A 19,075-nucleotide genomic window follows, 5' to 3' on the forward strand; every position below is an offset into this window, starting at 1 on the left:
TTTAGAGGGAGAGACGGAGGGCAAGCGTGTGTGTGAGAGAGAGGGAGGGAGGGAGGGAAAGAAAAAGACCCCTTTTACTGTGCGAGATCTTAAGGGGGTTTGGAGTTCTGGTCAGCTTTCACCAACATCTGAATTCTCTTAGAGCTCCCCAGCCCAGCTGTGAGTGTGTGTCTATGCGAGAGGGAGAGAGAAAGAGTGGTTCCTGGTGCCCCTCCAAGCGCATTAAGGACACTCGGGCCTTTTAATTTTAGGAATGAATGCTGATACTTGTGTTTCTTATTGTGATCCGGCTGCCATGGATTCCTACTACAACGCAGCCTCCCAGGACACAGAAGGCTCCTCGCCTTTTAGGGCATTTCAAGCAAGTGACAAGTTCAGCCCTACTTTCCTGGCCAGCAAAGGACAAGGCTTTGGTGACAGCAGCACTAAGTGCCGGAGCCGCTACAGCCAGCAGGAATGTCAGTCCCTGGATGGCAGTGTGCAGGCTGCCGGCTCTGCCGGGGCTCCGGCCTCCTTTAACAAATACCCTCCGCAGCAACAGCCGCCGCACCTCTACATGCAGCGAGGCCCCTGCAAAACCCCCCCGGACAGCAACATCAAGCTGCAAGAGAGCAGCGGCCACAACGGAACTCTGCAGGTCTCCTGTTACGGTGAGTCCCTGGCGTGCGGCGGGGGAAACATTGGAGGCGAAAACGGAGAGATACTCCCGGGCCTGGAAAGGGCCTCCCGGGGATGTGGGGGGTGGTTGCCCGGCAGAACAAACCCTACTAGGGTCAAGGAGACCTTGCCCGGCTCCGGCGCGCAGCCCCCTCCCGCCGCAGCGGGTGCCGCCGTGCCCCACGAGTATCTTCATTCTCAGACGGGTCTGGAGCCTCCGACGCCCGCGGAAAGCCGCCTTTCCCGCAGTGTTCCGCTTTGCGGTGATCTTAATCGTAATTTCGGAACGGGACCGCTGCGCTCCCGCAAAGCGTTAGTTCTTAAGCAGTGCGGGGAAGTCCGCAGAAACTGGCAGAGAAAGAAAGAGCGGAGCGCCGGGCTGCGCAGTGTACCCTCCGCGGGGACACTTTTCCACAGGAAGAATTTCTGGAAAACTTCACAGAAATCTTCACTTTTCACTGTAACTGTCTCTCCTGTCTCTCACTTTCTCTCCTAATTGCCACTTCTCTAATTGATTTCTGCCCGGCTGTAGATAACTCCCTCGCATCCTCTCTGCGGCTCATTAGCAGCAATTAAGACACTCCCTCGCGCTGGCGCTCACAGGACAGCCGGGAACGGGGGCGCTCCTCGTGTCGTTTCCGAGCGTGGCTTTAAAAGGCTTCTTCGGGAGGTCTCCGCTGTATCTAGGGGGTTAGGAAAAAAGGAAAACAAACAAACAACACCCCCTAAAAACAAACAAAAATTCAACAACGAAACAAATAAATCCCCCTAATCAGTTTTCCCATGAAGAGAAAGTGGAAATGAAATCCCTCTTCCTCACCGTGATCTCTGTGTGGGTGAAGAGGGACTGTCCCGGCCTAGATTGAGCGCGTCGCCTCTGAGGTGGTCCCCATCCTGGAATGAGTCAGTCCACCGTGTCCCCAACGGGCAGGGACAGCGATAGGATCGTGTCTCCAGGGAGAACCTAAGACGGACGGTGTCTACGGAATGAGGGCGCAGGGTAGCCAGGAGAGGTCCGGATCAGGCCGGCAATCTCACTTCTATGCTCTCGCCGTCATTTGAGCACTCTTTTTCCTCTTTATTTACCTTTTTCCCCCCATCTCTAGACTTAAAAGGGGGCAGAGGCGCCATGCCTCTATCCATCTCCGCTGCGTGCCGGCTCGCGTTCAGGCGCCGTCCATCGCCCCCTACTTGCATCTGAGGTGTCCCTGGATTCAGGTCCACAGCCCCAGTTCCTCCCCGCACAGGTGACTTCCCTTCACTGGGAAAGGGCAGTAAGTCCTCGCCATACAGCCGTGCTCGGGAGCGCAGGCACAGCCTGGCTACGGTGCGCCCGGAGGACGGGCAGGGTCGATCCCGTCCCCCCTCCTCCGGCTGCGCTCTGCTCCTTGCCCCGGCCCTCACGGGTCCTTGCCCGCAACCCTCCTCCCACGGGTATCTCCCCACTGAACCGCGCAGTGGCATGAGGGCTCTGTTTAAGGGCTGCTTTCACGTTTGTTCTGGCCATGATTGGAGCTTTTTCCTTCTTCCACGTTTCCCTCTCTTCCCCTGCCCTTTCCCCGTTGGCGGACAACTCCCACCGGCGTCAAGGCCTCATCCGCAAAGGCCTTCTTGCGCCAGGTGGGGCTTCACGGGGAAGGACACGATGGGACCGGGGAGCCCCGCGGGGTTGCGGCCCGGGGAAGACATTCCCGGTCTTCGCTTCCGCTGGGAGTGGGAGTGCAGGGGAGCCCTCGTGCCTTCCCTACCGTCCTGCCATCCTCTCTCTGCTAACCGGCTCTCTTGTTTTTGTAGGTTGCAAAGCCCAGGGCGCCGGCATAGCCTGTGATGCCACATTACAATTCCCGATAGAATCACACGAGTTTATTACCCTTCTTAACACCGCCGGGGTTCCCCTGATTTATTTTCAAGCGGACCTCCGCGCTCTCCTTCAGTGGGAGCCCCGCAGCGGCGGCGAGCGGCCCGGACTGGCCTAGCCCGTGCTCTTTGCGAGCCCCTTGTGATGTGGCTAGGGATGGTGGGCTGTAATGAGACACACATGGTTCGGCGAGGATAATTAATAGCAATAGTGATAATAAGAGTGCTTAATGGTTGAAGAGAGAGACTTGCTAATAACAGCTAGAGCGCGGTTTCGCAGAGCGGCTGCAACACCCGTAGGCGCCCCTCCGCCCTTTCCCAGACGGCGAAACACACCGCGCCGGGCAAGGGGCTGTGCCCCGGGAATCACGCGACGGGCTAAAGGGACCAGGAAACCTCCGAGTGCGAGTAAATAACCTCGGCGTGAGTGAGCGCGCGGGAAGAGAAAGCCGCCCTCGTTGTCTGCAGCGGGCACAAGCGTGGCCAGCCGGAGCGCGGGCGGGACACGGCGGGTGAGGAGAGCTACCGGAGGGGTTTGCTCGGGAAGCCGGGGAGCAGACGGCTGCCCCGCTGCCTTCCGTCGAGACCCCGCGGCAGCTTCGGTGCTGGTACTGCCCTGCACATTGTGCAGAGGGAAAGGAGCGCGGCGGCTGCGGCGGGGACTACTGGCTCCCAGCATTCCCCGTTGTCCGAGCCTGAGCAGGATGCTGGAGTGGTGGCATGCCGTGACCGTAAATCCCTCAATTTGAAAAACAACAAAATCCCAAAAGAAGATTAAAAAAACCCTAAACAAACAAAATGCAAACCGAGGCCGACCAACAGGCAGGCTCTCCCGCCGGGCGATGCTCAGACGGCCGGCTTTCCCCACTCCCGGCGCTGCGGCAGGCCCGTGGCCCGGGCCGGTCTCCGCATTCCCGGGGGGCGCTGCGCTCCGCAGTGCGGCCCCGCAACTCTCGCCTATGCCTTTCCCCTCGGCGCTGGTAGAGGCCTCGGGCGAGCCCGGAGCGGAGCGGCCGGGCACTGAGGCGGGGGCTGGGCCGGTGGGGTACGGCGGGCATGGCACGCACCTTTCGAGCCGGTCAGACAGGGTGTCCACTCCTTTTTGTTGTTGTTGTTTAATTTAATTTTATTTCTTTAATAAACAAGTCTTTTTGAGTTATAAAAAGCCCGAGGCTGCCATCTATTGCTCTCGGCTTCTATTTCTAGATCTAAGCCCTTCCACTGCATTGTACGGATAAATATAGGCAAAGGGCGAGCTGCGTCCGTAAATACACGAAGGACACGGACGGCAATCGTCGGAGCGCTTCCAGCCCGGCTGCTGGCAGGGACGGTGGCACCGGGCGGCCCTGGCTCTCGGCCGGGCTCCCCGCGGCCCTCTCGCAGCGGCGGCTGCCGGCCTGGCCCTATGGGGCACCAGGCAGGGCTCCTCACGCCCCTGCCAGAAGCCCCCCTGCCCGTGCGCTGCGGCGGGCCGGCGGCCTCGCACGGCTTCCCCCGCGTTCCCTGCCGCGAATAGGGGTACGGGTTATTCCGCAAACCGGCACGGGTAATTAAAGCCGAATTCTTAAATAAAAGCCACAGAATCATAGAATTACCAAGGTTGGAAGAGACCTTCAAGATCATCTAGTCCTCCGAACAGGTTATATATCTTGGCTTATGAGAGAAAAAAGCTTTCGAATGATTTATGTGCTGTAGTAATCTGACTTGCTATTTCTATTACGTGGAGCTGAAGTAAGTTATATGTCTTGAAACATGTGTGTTCACATACCCATATACACACAGAAAGGTATACGTATATTGCTGTCTAGAAATACGGGCTGGAATAAAATCCTTTGTGGAGTGAAGGCGAATGCGATGGGGATATTTGCTCAAAGGAAACAGGAGAAAGGAAACGGGCTTTCTCTAACAGAGGAAATTCTTTAAGTGCCGCGTTATGCAAATAAGAACCGTTTCTTTTATTTAGCGAGCAAATAAAAAGTTCAGCCACAAGTGCACTTTTATTGTTAGAAGTGCAGAAAGCCACTGTTGTAGGAGTCGGAGGCTCGCTGCATGCTCTTTTAAATTGACGCTTTTAATGCATTTCTCCTCCTCCTCCCCTGATGTAATGTAAGCTGCAGGCACGGCAGGAACGAGCTCGCTGGCGGTCCCTCTGCGCCTCCCGCGAGGGACCGCTCGCTGCCAGGAGCTCGGGGCTCCCCGCGGCGCCGCGCGGAGCCCCCGCCGACGTTCAAGGGCTCTGCGGCACCTGCCCCCTGCCCCGGCTCCCGCAGCAGCCCCGCGCCCTGGGCGGAACGGGGTTACGGGGTCCATGTGCTCTTCTTGGGACTCTTGCGGGGCTCTCCGCATGGTCTGATACCGTGCCCTGCACCAGGATGTGGGCCGCCCGGCTGAGCATCTCCGCAGGAACCGCTCTGCCGGGAGGGGACTGAGGTCGCTGCCCCTCGCGAGCCAGGGGAGCTGAGAACTTTGAGAAGGGCATCCCGAGCTGCGGTGGCCATTCGGTCCTGCCTCCCCTTCCCTATCCCCGCAGCTTTGGTCTCGGCTCTCGGCTCCTTCCCCGCGGATAAGGGCGCGGGCTCCCCCTGTACCTCTCTCCGCCGGGGTGGGGAGATGCTGCTGCCCTGATCCCCGCGGGGGGCAACAAAGGAGTATAAAGGGGAGAAGCGAGCGAGAGGGAGGCGCGAGTGGGGAAGCGGGGGAAGAGGGGAAGGAGGGACGGGACGGGACGGGACGGGACGGGACCTAAGCTGGCATCAGGGAGCAGAAGCCGGCAAGCGGAGCCAGAAGGGCGGGGAGGCAAGGCGAGCTTCGGGGAGCGGGGCGGCAGAGCCGACCCTTCCCTCCCGGTGCTGCGGGGCCGGCTGCCCGGCGGGACTCGGCCGCCGGCTCCGGGAGTGCTGCTGACGCCGCCCTGGCAATAGCCCTCTCTTTTCCACAATAGGGCCACCAGATCTGCCATTCAAGGGTTCCGGCACCCTCCCAGGGAGGGGAGGGAGCTCTCGCCAGGAGTTTGGCTAAGCCTCTGTTTGAACAGACACTCGGAGGTGCGGGATCTCCTCCGCGGAAACCTGCGGGATTTCCTCAGGGAGCCAGACGCGAAGGTAGGGCTGACGCTCCTTACCCCTGGGGCCGCGCAGGAAGGTTTATTCGCGGCTCTTTCCGAAAAGTGTTTTGCGCTTCTCTTGACTTGGATGGTAGATCTGGCTGGAGGTTTTTATAGGATTCCTGACCTGAGTTGTTTATAACACTCGTGTCAAAGGACTGGGAGCCTCCCTCTGCCTATATCCCTGCCGCTCCCTCCTTGCAGGAAGATTTCTTTTCGTACTAGAGTTGTTTATTTTCGACTTGTCCTCTGCTAATTGGAATTAACTCCGCTTTGGCCCTACACTTCTGCAGCGCACGTCTCTGACCTCAGCAGGACGTTACCAGCAATAAGAAGGGTGCGGAGAGAAAGGGTCTTAAAACTTTTGCCGGTCTTAATTGTTTTGAAAGCAACACAGAGTGGAGCAGATGAGAAAAATACTGATAGGGAGAGAGATTTGGAGGTGCTTATTGAGTGCGTCTTCTCCTAAGGGTTTGGTGTAGGAGTCCTATTAACAATATATGCTGATGGCAGATAACGCAAATGAGCTATGTATGTGTTATCTGGAGCTGCAGGCTGTTTATTTTGTGCAGCCTTTTGAGTGTACATTCAGTGTGGCTGCATGACTAACTGGCTGAAGTGATTCACTGGCTGCTTTATGGGTGACTGCTCAAAACACGGTCTGAATCAAAAGAGATTTCTTTGGCTGTGGTTTCTAACCTCACAAGTTAAATGCACCCAAGGTTTAAGGGGAGCTAATGTGCAGACTTAAATCCCTCAGATCTTGAAGATTTATTAATTTTCCAAGCCCTGCGCTCAAAGCCATGATGAGTTTCCCTTGTAAGCGGGAGGTGGTGTCTGGGAGGCTCGGAGCCAAGGTCCGCTGCTAAAGGACATCTCCAGACTTGTCCACTCGGTCGCCCTAATTCTCGACTCTTTAGCCAGTTTCGCTCCCCGGAGTCCTTAAGCTGCTTTATTATTTGTTCAGGGCATTTCTGCAGCTGCAGCAATTCTCAGGTAAAAAGCATGATGCGTCCTGGGGCAGTAGGAGAATTTTCTTTCCATTTTGCAGTTGGAAAAACTGAAATTCGTAACATCCGAGTAGCTAATGCAAGGTGAAGCTGTGGCCACTCAGTAGCATCAGTGTAACCTTCCCAGGGCAGTGGCTCCAGCAGAAAAAGGCACTCAGTCGGCTGTAGAAGCAGCCCCTGTTGGAGTCAGAAACTCAAGGAGTAGAGGTCCTGTCCTTGATTTTTGAAGGGATTTAACTTAGGTTTCTTGACAGCTCTGTCCTTATTCTGTGCAAGAAGCTGTAGCAACTGATGTGTTCTCATATGCTCAGGTCTCTCAGTATGTAAAGTGGGCTCAACCTGCCAATCCACTTTAATGGTCTAATCTTTTAAAAGCAACTCATTAGCCTGAGCAACCTATATTGGCCAACACAAGATACAGATACGAGTTTTGCATTTCAGAAAATGCTGAGAAATCCGTGCCCCAAAAGTCATATGTTTCTGAGATATTCCTCCTACACGTTTGAAAAAAAAACCCAAAACCCCATCTCAGTTGTTAATTAGCTTGGAAAACATAGGTCTAATATCTTAATGTAGATACATTTTCAAAAGGAAAAGAGATTCTGGATTTGCAGAAGTCTGAGTGGTAATGCAGCTAATATAGGACCCCTGTGACTTGAGAAACATTTACTAAGAGATAGATGGGAACATTTCACGTGAATAAAGTGTTAGACTAATTTATCATAGTTACATGTCTCTCAGTTGCCTTAGCTTGTAAATGAAAGTTCATAAGCAAAAGAGGAAAGCTACTTAGATATATTAAATAAATGACCTCCACTTTATTTTCTGTGTAAGTTCAGCTGAGTCAATGTTATTGTACATAGTGGTGAATCTGCTTGGCCATTTATGCTTGCAAATCATCTTAATATTTTGTCTGTCACAAAGGTAGACATAATGTGAAAGAGAAAATTGATATCAGCACAATACTTCTAGGGCTGTTTTTTTGGTCAAAGAGAGGGATCAGTGAGAAATAGGGGAGAAGGATGGAGAGGGAGGAACAGAGATCAATGAGAAGAGGCAGGGAAGAAGAAGAGAAGATACCTTGGATGGGTAATAAGCAGTGACAGACAGTGCTATTATGGAAGGTAGACTGCAACTGATTTTATGTTATATATATTTTATATTTTATATTCTATATTCTATATTATATTATATATAAGTATGTATATATAGTATATGTATATGTAGTATATATAAGTATATATAAGTATGAACCCACTAGTATAAAATCCTTTATATTGCCATTGAGAATAGCTGTGATTCAACATTTAGTAGCTGCTGTCTTCAAGTCCCAGCAGGATTTAGTCATGACAAGCTGGTATGTCATGAGCCCCACACACTCATCTGCACTGACTGAAGACCATTGCATTGCCTAACTCAGCACTAAAAAAAAGTCCGTTTGCATCTGATAATTTTTTTCTTTTTCGTGAAGATGTAGATTAAGTGTTTATCTTGTTACTGTAAATCTGCTTGCTGGAAACAGGTGGTTGAATCAGTTTTATTTCTAAATATATTCCTTATTAGCAAGAACCGTGTTCATTAGCTGTAAGGCAAGTGGGTAAGCTGGTGATGGAGCCTGAAAGGTAAGCTGATTTACTCACTGACAGACATGCTGTATGCTAAGGCTGTGTGAAAACTGTGTGGGGCTTATGAAGACAACAACCACCTTTCTTCAGTGGAAGTCTGAAAACCCTACAAAACCAAAGGGCAGGGAGTCAACAGCATCTAGGCCCATCAGAGAAGTGCTATCAATGGGTACTGAGGAAATGGAGGAAGAGACAGAATAAATGTTTTGGTCAGATTTCTGTCTGGGGGAAATAAAATAAACTTGTAAGGTCTCCGTATAACTCCTATCTGACTGTTGTTGCTCCCTATCTGGGCTCTGTGTGCAAGCACTGCTGCTTAAAAGGAATATCTTGTGTCTCATCAGTTCCTCCCTGTGGTGGAAGCAGTCTCCTTGGGACTTCGGATATTGACTGACTGCTTCACTTAGGAGCTGTAACACTGGTTTTGGAGTAGGATGCAATTTCCAAAGAGGGAAACAGGGAACTGTATTCATTCTTTTGATGTAAGAGGGATCAGATAACAAAGGTTCTTGCAGATATCTAATCTATTCAGGATCAGTGGAAAGTGAAAGGAATTCACACCAGAATCAAAACAAAACAAACCAAAGCTGTACAGTGTGCGCAGGGAGAGGAGGCAATATCAGGAATTTTCCCAGAAAGGGTCAAAAACAATCAGAGAATAACTGTATGCTGGGACAGTGCCCAGAGAGATCTGAAGGCCCAGCTGCAAGACGACAACTCTGTGAGGTGCTGAGGAACATGTGTGACACAGGCCAGAAGTTGTTTTACAAAACAGGGGAAATAGGAAAACATTGCTCAGCCCGAAACTTGATAGGAAACCTGTGCCACAGCAAGGTTTCTGAAAGAAAAGCAAAACATCTCAAAAATTGCACCAAAGGCTCACCAGGGTACCAGCTTGCTGGGCATGGAGCTGTCTCATGCTGGGCATGCAGTTGGGTCTGTCAGGTGGGGATAGGTCACCTGTGAGATTGCCCGTTTCCAGTGTGTGTGCTCTGTAACACAAGCATAAGGAGACCCACAGCATCAGGTTTTTCCAGCCCCAGTGATGTCACTCAAGAAAGACTGCATGGGAGGATGATGCATGTCCATTCTCACTGTATAACTGACTGGGAAGAGGAACTGGATGGATGAGAGCCTGAGGCCAAATGCTGGGGCAGAGGTATGCTCTATAGCTTGGACTGTGGTGCTGGTCTCCAGTTCAGGAGGCTGTGAGATCTTCTGGAGCACCATGTGGTTCTTTTCCAACCTTCCCTGGGATGGTGCATGCCCAAACATCATCCTGGAGTGGAGTCAGGAGCACAGCTGTGGCAAGGGCCCATAGCTGAGAGCTGAGAAACACTGCGTTATAGACATAACCTGGCTTATCAAGATTTGGTCTGAAACTTCATAAGCAGATTGGAGCCAGATATCAGTCTGAGCTAGACAGGACATAGCCAAATGCTAGAAGGCAAGAGGAAGAATAGACCTACCTAAGTTGGCAGAAGACCTGCAGACATTTTGTGTTCCTCATGTCTCCAGTGAGGACTTCCAAGATAAATAGCTGATGGACCAATTGCTAGACAGTTAGGCAGATGGTGCAGAAGGCCAGAAACACTCCATGAAGCTGTGGGATTTATGGCAGAGCTTAAATATTTCATTTCAGCTCTTGAACAGAAGTCAGAAAACTGCTACTGGAAGAGAGGGAAGCCAGTTGCTTTATATAGGTATGAGGTCCTGTGCTGGAGAAAAGAGTATTTCCATTCAGTTCATACCACTTCAAGATATTAGAAGAATATTCTATTGCAGGATAGAAAGCAATGAGGTATTGGCTACAACATCAAACATAAGTGCAGTGGCTCATTTAACTCTGGCTCTATTGGGGAGGGGAAATATCCACAGAGAATGTTGTTATAAATATATGGCTGGTCAGGACAGAGCCCCATGAAAATCTACTGAAAGGCCCAAACTCAGCTCAGGAAACAGGAGGACCTGAAGGTGCACATGCAAAGCTGGGTGATGCCAGTTTTAAATTAAAGTTGAAGCTATAGTAAGGCTTATTTGTGGCCAGGGTTGGATATTAAGCTGGTGCCCAGCGAATCCCGTTCTTCCCTTGTAGCCTTTAACTAGTTTGGTTTTGTGGCTGGTTGTACTGGAAATCCCCTTTTCCTCGGCCTTGGTGGTAAAAATTGGAGTTCTTTGTTGAACCACCTATTTTTGTCCATTTGTCAGCAGTCCACTTCAGAGGGAGGGCTATGGGAATAGTCAAGTAGCAAGAGAGGGGTTTATCACTTGCATAATCTACAGACATTGCAAGTGCTTGTTCAGGTACTGGTCACTGAAACTAGACAGAAGAGGGAGATGATGGGACAGTCCAAAATGCAGCCCCCACAGGGATCTGAGGGAAGGCAGGGATTGAGGAAAGTGTCCATGCTGTGGAAAAATGCATACAGTAGACTGGAGTGCTGGGATCCAGGAAGTTGCTCAGCATAGCCAAAGTGAGAGATGAACTAACACTCAGCATGTACATCACTGTGGCTGGGACCTGGTCGGTCAGCACCAGGGTTTTCAGCCTGTGGTGTTTTCCTTCAAAGACATGGCTTATATGAAAGAAAGAGTTTTGGGCAATCTGTTTGTGGTGTCTGCCTCTGCGGGCAAGCCCTGAGTTGTTTCTTTGAGCTTGTAGCCAGTTTTTGGACCTCATCTGTTGTCCTCGCTAGAAAAGAAAGCCAGCAAGAACTTTGCTGTATAATACATTAATCAGAGGGGCTTGTGCCTCACCATTACTAGGTGGTATGTGGGATGTGCCTTACTAGGTTCATTTTGGTTTCCATAGTGAATATCTGGAGGTGAAAATGGCTTTCATGTTAACATAAGTCCATAAAATAGTGTACTGTGGATCTCCCACTACCTGTGTACAGCAGCCCTTACTCAAGAGACCAACACAGCAGGTCAGCCACCCAGTCCCTGTGGTACAGCTGAGGATATCCTGGTATATGGTCGGCCTTTTAATAGGAACAGATGATGTTTTATGATCAGGCTATCATGAGCTCCAGGCTGCCAATCTAAATTGAACCCAGAGCAAGGTCAACTTCTGAAGAGAGGCACAACATGCACCTTGGGCAAACACTCAGCCAGGAGCAAAAGGGGCAGTGGTTCCCCAATGCCAGGGAAGGGAACACGGCACTGTCAGCCTATCTGGCTTTGCAGGGCACTGATCCTGCCTCTGGAGGCTCTTCTGCAGACTTGCCAGGATGATAAAAACTCCACATGCTCCTTGTGAGAAGAGAAAGCTACCGTGGTGGCAAAAAGAGAGCAGCTGGGCAACTTCAGAGCTGAAGCAGTTTCTGTTGAACACAGGTGTCCGTGGGGTTGGAACAGCACTGACACAAGACCATAGTCATGAAAGTTCTCACAATGCCTTATTCAAAGGCCTTTTTTTGGACAGACGCTTTCCTCAGCAGAACAGCAAGAAAAAACTGAGGATGCATCCTTTTTTATCTCCTTTTTTCCACAATGTGCAGGAATGAAAACATTCCTGTTTCATCCAGTGGATGTAAGTTTGCAAGAGCAGAGTTCAAGGAACTAAAAGTGTCCCTCAAAAAGGTTTGTGATGTCAAACAAGGTGTGATTGAAAAAAAAAACCCTCTCATTTGGCAACCTTGTCTGCTTTTGACTGTAAATTCTCTTCAGACTAGCAAGGCAAAAGTTCTCTGGTCATGGTGGGAAATCTTGTAATTTAAAGATGAAATGTTGTATAGGAGATGAGGAATGTGTGATGAGCACTTGTGAGAGCTTGTTATAACTGAAACACTCAAAAAGGAGGTTTTGATGTTTTGTTATGATGTCAAAACCATTGGATATCTTGAGGTTGTAAACCCCTTAGTCAAGCCATGAGACAACTGGTTTTGAGGAAAATGCAGACAGATGATGGAAAATTACTACAGGAAGTGCGATGATTTTCTTGCATGTCTTTTATTCCAAAAGTGGGTCCCCAAAGATGGGGAGAAACCCTACTGAGCAGTGTCTCTTGGGGACCTTACTGCAATTCATTGCTGGTGATGTTGTTGGGCCTTTGCCTGAGGTGGAATCTGCCAGACAATATTTGTCGGTAGCTATGGATTTCTTTAGAAAATGACCTTAAGTTTACCCAAAAAGGAACTAAGAGGCTGTGATAGCAACCAAGCTTCTAAGGAATGAATTTTTCACCATATTTGGGGACCTAGACATGAAGAGCATCCAACAAGGCAAAGGCTCTGAGACCAAACTCTTTAGACAGGTTTGTTAGATACTAGTAAATGCAACAGGAGATATCCAGCATCCTAAAGATGGTGGAGAGAGGAAGCTTGGCTGGTGCTAGGAGGAGGCATTGAGCCAGCTGCATCCCACCTGGCCTAAGATGCCCCCATTTACACTGCCTGGTCTCCCTGTGCTGCTCCTCAAGGCCTTGGTATCTGCCCACCCCATGTTGGCCTCTGAGAGGCCTTAGTGTGTCTCCCACAGCACCAGAAACCTATGACTGGGTAACTGAATCACACCCCAGACACTTTACAAGAGTGACAAAAGAACCAGGACTGATCCAGCCCTTTGCTTATTTTGTTGATTTTAATGACTTTCAGTGTAAAGGGAAAGTGCTGTCTGACCCCAGGTTTCCTTTTCAGTTATTAACCAGGAGACAACACAGTCCCTGCAAGAAGTTCATAAATCTGGCCTATAATGGTCCGACCTACCTGGACTCTGCAAAAATCAGGTGGAATGACCCAGGTTTTTCTAAAGAAAATCTAATACAATTATTGCCTCAGGCAACATGAACATTCTCTGATGTTGGCTTACATGTAGAAATCTGTGTGATTTCACGTCCCACGGAGATGGAGATATTAGGAGCCCAAAGCAGATAAAGCATGGTGTGTAGCAGTGATTACCTAAGTGCATTAACTTGTAAGAGTTATGGCCAAGGAGGAGCTAGGAAGGTAACTGAGTGGATCCTGAAAGCCAAGAATACAGCTAAGGATGTTGAGTCTGGTAGAAATTAGTTCCCTACTGGGGAAAAATAGAGAATGGCCTCATTTAGTCCACAAATTTCATTAAAACCAAAAACTTTGCTGAGAATTCCTTCTCAGAAGGAACTCCTTCTCCTTTCTTCAGAAGAAAAGGGAGCAGCAGCTGAAAGCCTGCAATAGCATCCCAGTGGGAGCAAAGTTGGTCCAAGCTGGCTCTTGAAAATGTCCCAAGAGGAAAATGTGATACTAGTATGTAAAAGTCTAAATTGGTTGCTCTGACACTTCCTCCCTGTGTGGCTGAGATGAAGTAGGTCCGTGGGTCTGGGTTCTTCTGGAAGGAGGCTGAGCAAGGTGTCATTTTGCAGGGATTCCTGATGGTGATGAGCAAAGCAGTTTGATTTTGCTCAGCCCTGTGCCAGAAGTATTAACACAGTGAGTAGTGTGAGTGTGGGCACTGAGGACTGCTCAAGGCACACCCCAGAGCATGCTCAGACCAGGTGGCAGGGGTAAGCAGGGGCCCCAGCAGTATGGCAGTGATAGCAGTGTAGCACCATGGTTGAGGTGATCTGCTCCTCACCCTGTTGTGTCCTGCACAAAGTGATGTTATGCCAGACCATCCTTTCCTCTGCTTTACAGCCCCCAGCTCTCCTGGCAAAGCTTTCTCCTAGAGAAAGAACCATTAAATAAAGAAATGGCACACTGGCTTCCAGACTGTCCCTGGCTGGCAATAATCTACAGAGCTTCTTACTGTAGCATCCAAACATCACAGTACATCAACCAACAGGAGATGAAGCACCAATGTTTTATTTTCTGTTTATATCAGATCATATTCTTGACAAAGTTACACACACAGATTATTTAGTCCACTATGTACTACAGTTTGAAGTAAATTGGACTGTACAGCAGCTGTGCTATCCCTGTTTATAAGCCTCAGCTTCATCAGCTGTAGGAAGTGTCAGTGGGAAAGAACAATGTGGTTTAAGCCAATTCAGGAAGCTGCATCTTTGCTTTGGAAAACATAGGATATGAGCAGCAAATACTCAGAGGTCCCTAATTTCAGGCAAACCTGTATTTACTAGCAGACACAGCCTACTCTTGGAAGGCCTCTCAGACCCCATCTTTGGGATGGAGAGCTTCCACAGTTTCCTTTAGCACTAAAACCTTGGCTCTAAAACCCTGGCTTCTTGGAAGCTTAGCCTCGTAAGTGTGTTCACTGAAGGAGTTTTGGACTTTGAAGTCGCATTATTTACATCTGACTGTATATCTTCCTCCTGGGAGCGCTATGAACAAGATGGATTGCAGAAGAAATCACACATTCCCATGCAAGCATGTTTGCCTCTCCTGAAGTATGAAAAACTATGACCCAAACGTACTGTGAGATAGTAAATCTCAGGAGACAGCACGTCTGAGATGAGAAGGAAGGAGAAAGCAAGACGCTGAAGCTCCCAGCAGCTTACCTTGAAAGCACTCTGAGTCCAGGAGTTGGAAATGCTTTGGGAAACAGAGGCCAGCTGGTGGCTAGTGGCCTCATTAATGCCAAGAGCCCTCAGATATTTGAAACTGAAGTGTTTATCTGTTCTTCCCAAATTTCATTCTTTCCAGACCCTATCTTGTAGATAGGCTCATTTTTAAAGAACACAGGGAGACAGCTGTTGAAAACGGGACTTGCTTACTCTTGTCTAGGAAACTCTGAAACAGTACATACCTTTCAGACTGGTGCTTTCGATGTGTATTGATTCCAGCCCATGTTTTCTGATTGTGTATTTTATTCTCCCCTCTAGGCCATCCTTCCTGCAGCCACTCTTACCACCTGCTTTTAAAGCCTCCTGTTGCTTCCTACCCAGCTAGAATAGGCAACTTTCAAGCACCGAAGCTCTTCTTGTGGCACTGGCATCACAATGTCTTTAGGCAGGGACCTTCTGAGGGCACATGTCAGCACACAGACATCCACATGCAGATCAACTATCTCCCAAAACAAGGACTCCCCTAAGAGAGCATTTTGGGAGACAAGAGAGCAGGAAGAATGTATATGTGTTATATATGCAAATTGTTAGCAAGGTATGATTTTTTGAGGTCTGTCCGGGAGCCAGGATTGTTGTTGGGATGATGTTTGTGAGTAATGTTTGGTCAGCAGATTGTGTGTGTGTGTCAACTGGTGCAAGGAGTAGGCAGCTGAAAGTGTAACTGTGGTGGTGAGTAGAAGGTAGGTAAAGGGTGGACACAAGAGATGAGTATTTGTTCCCCAGTTGTATGAGCATCTCTGGCAGAAGTAGGTTTCTGGGAAAAATCCTCTTTTTCACAAGTTCCTAAAGATGATCTCTGCAAATGTTTGCTAATATTTACTTGACATTTGTTGTCACTCATGTCAATATGATCTTGTCCTGGAATGTTAACTGGAAACAAACGCAAAAGTGGGCATGAACTCAGCTGATGTGGATAGAGATTTTAATTTAGGCTGATTTTCATGGTCATCATCTTTCACGTAGTCATCCAGTTCATCTGAGAGTGAGTGGTGCTCCAGGAGTTCTTCTCTTTCCAAGAGTCATGATTTTTTTGTTCTCTCTTAGGAAAGCGTGTTACCAGAGTCACTGTTTTTTGTGTCTATTGCCTGACACTTCCTACCACAATTCTGCATCCAGTTGCTTCTAACTTAATCAAAACTTAACAATCTTGCCTAAAAGCAGTTGTTTGCCTCCAGCTGTTTTCATAATACTATTTTTTTTAAAGTTCATCTAAATGAATTAAGCTGTTTCCAAGAATGTAACTAAAACTAAGCACATTTTTGTTTTCTTCATGTCAGGAAAAAATCTGATGATGACTCTTTTCATAAGTTCTGTGCTGTGGAAAAAATCATCAGACTTGCAGTAGAGCTGGACTTTGGGTAGGAAATGTGCCCTGTGCCTTTCCTTTGAAAGATTATCTAACAACAAGCTATAAGGAGCTGTGGTTCGAACTCTACCAGTAGTGGCAGTTTTAATTTTCACACCTAAACATACTGCAGATTTCTCATGTTCTGGGAGTATTTCCATCTAGGTCTGAACTTACTCTTCTTTCAGTGGCCCCCAGTAGTTGGTCCAGCCTTTCTTGGATCCAGGAAAATGATGCCATGCAACCAGGGAGCATTCCCAGCCAGCAGAGGCAGTCCATCAGTGCCAATGGAGTCACACTGCTCTGAGCACCATCTGCAGAAACTACACCACCATCTTCTCCCTAGAAAAATTTGATCCCAGAGTGGCTTTATAAAGGAATTTAGTGATGCAGGTGATGATTATCTTGGCCTGGCCTTGTCACTACCAAGTACAGCGAGTGGCCAGACCCTGGTAACTTTGGCAGTCAGGGTCAAGTGGCTGGAGAGCATGTGCAGGATGGGCAGACACTGCAGGAGTGTGGCTCAGCAGGCACAGACAATCTAGGCAAAGAAGTGAACCATGAAGGGGGAGAAGAAAGTAAATGTCAAATACTCTCAGCTCATGCAAACCTACTTCTGTTTTTTTGTTTGAGTTTTTTATTCATTTGTTAGTTAGTTAGTTTGGTTTTTTCCCTGGTGACAATTACATGTGTTGCAAGACGAAGTAGTTCTCAAGCGAAATAAATCCCTTTCTCTAAGCTCGGAGTGCATAGCACTCTGAATTACTTGACAAGCACAGTTTACCCTTTCAGCAATTCACGACTCCATTTTCACAAGTAAGAGTACACTTTTGTGGATGTTTTCCCTGATCAGTACTACCTAATGGATTTTTTTTTTCTTAATAGCTGTCACTTCATCTGCATCTTCCTTTTCCCAGCTCAAATTAAAAATGTAAGTTGTTGACTGTGAATACTATTTGTTATTCATTTACTAGAGGAATCTTAGGCACATTCATTCCATTTCCTCTTAGTGCCTCATTATCAACAAACCTTTGCCTCACTTTACTGCTTCTGTAAATCATTTTCATCCCTTTCATTTGAGAACCATGTGTTTGGGCTCTTGCACAAATGTCTCATGAGAGTAATAGGCCAAGTCATGTAGTATCATTTTTACTCCTTGATAAGCTGTCAAAACTTCATTAAGAAGGGATTATTGAACAACACATAAGTATTTTTTTGGATGAAGAAAGCGTTGCACTTAAACCATGAAGCAAGCAGAGGTTTGCAGTATTTTACCAAGCTGGCTTGTGTCAGCTATTGGTATAATTCAAATGACTTAGATTAGCCTGTCTCCCACAGGCAACATATACCTTCTCTCTTCTGTGATATGAAGGATGTGGAGCTAACAATGCTCCAGCGGTGCCCTAAAAACTGAGGAGAAACGAGGGAGAATTTGAAACATTCTTTCCCTACTCCTCATAGCCCCAGCAGAAACAAATGCAAGGCACGACAGTGTAGCACTCCTGACTCCTGGTGGGCTCCCATTGGAGGCTGCAGTGGCATTGGCTGCTCATGGCAAATGCCAGTGGTGGACACAGACCCAGAGCCAGACTCAGGTGGGGGGAACTGTGTGCCACAGAGGCTGGAGGGATCCTACAGAGGCCAAGAGTTTATTAAACCTCAGTTTAACTGGAGCTGAAATATGTGCCTCTAGTGCAGGGTAGCAAAGGTTAAAAGAGTCCGTTCTGCAGACATTTTTATGACACTCTTTGGGGATACATATAATAAAGCTGGAGCGTTGTGAACAATTTAAAAAAATATTTGTTTAGATTGTGTCAGGGTCAATTGGAGTTTCCAAGTAAGCCAGTCTTAGACGGATTTTTCTTTCTTTGCTCTTTCTTCACAGCTACAGTGTAGACATGCTGTAGGTCATGGCCAGGCCATGCAGTGCAGCTATGTCCCCTCAATACCTCAAAACAGCTCTTGAGATCACTGAGACCTTGAGGTCACTATGCCCCCCTGCACTGCATGTGGGCTCATGGAGACCAGGGATGACAGTCCCTGACTAGCAGGGGTTGCTGCTGCCCTCAGACCTTGTCAGGAGTCCAGGCTTCCCCATCTCCATTGACACGTCTGCAGGAAACCTCATGGGGCTGCAGCACTGGCCCCACCTCGTGACAAGGGTGTAGAGGTCAGGAGAACAACCTATTACTCTCAGGTTTGTTGTTAGTTATTGTGTCTTCCTTCTTGGTTGGAAAATTCCTAATTTGGTTGTGCTGCTTCTTGCTTCAGTTTGCGATTTTGCTGCCCTCTCACTCTCTGCCAGTAAAAGATGATGCCAGTCTGTTGCCCAGGCTCAGTGACTGTGAATTAGTGGGTTTGGTAGCCAGAAACCTGATTTCTTTTTGGAATACTTCTAAAAGCCTACTGCTTGTAGGAGTTTTCCCAGACCTGGCTGGCCTTGAGTTTTGTGATGTGCAGTTGGAATGGAAATAAGTTATAGCTGTGCTTCCAAGAACAGTCAGTTTTGGGGAAGGCTGACAGTTTTCTTCCCTCATCTGGGCCTTTCTTTACTAATCAGCTGTATAAAACTGAAGAACAGCAGAACTACTTTGTTAAAAAATCTGGCCCAAACTTTGGCCCAACATTTAAACTCAACTCTTTCTGTGGTTCAGTGATGTTCAGCCAACTTTGGGTGTTTTCTGCTTTTCTCCAGTTTTCCCATCACTTCTCCTTTCCAATTTTCAAGAGAAACTGATAGCACCCAAATCCCCCTGAGATGCCCTGTACTTGAGTATCATTGAGGCTGCCACATCATCTTATCCAGACTCAGAGTCCCCAGGTCTTCTCTGCAGGGGCATCTGTGGGTCCAAACTGGGAAGCACGAGAAGCAGCACAGGAGCTGTGCTGGGAGGATTTGTTGGGGCTTGCCTGACTGCCCATCTGAGGTACATAACGCTGCACTTTAAGGGCAGTCCAGGGACACTCATATGCTGCTGT

The 19,075-nt window shown here is 48.5% G+C and overlaps 1 protein-coding gene across 1 annotated transcript in view; it reads left to right on the plus strand.

The window, feature by feature from the left end:
* Window positions 1-253: 253 nt before the first annotated feature.
* ALX4 (ALX homeobox 4) overlaps window positions 254-19,075 on the plus strand; it is a 39,050-nt gene continuing 20,228 nt past the window's right edge. Inside the window, exon 1 of the mRNA XM_017807375.1 lies at window positions 254-650. Within this exon, the coding sequence (XP_017662864.1) occupies window positions 254-650 (397 nt within the window). The remainder of the gene's footprint in view (window positions 651-19,075) is intronic.

The sequence above is a fragment of the Lepidothrix coronata genome, unplaced genomic scaffold (assembly GCF_001604755.1).
Source record: "Lepidothrix coronata isolate B3197 unplaced genomic scaffold, Lepidothrix_coronata-1.0 Scaffold1, whole genome shotgun sequence".
Lineage (NCBI taxonomy): Eukaryota > Metazoa > Chordata > Aves > Passeriformes > Pipridae > Lepidothrix > Lepidothrix coronata.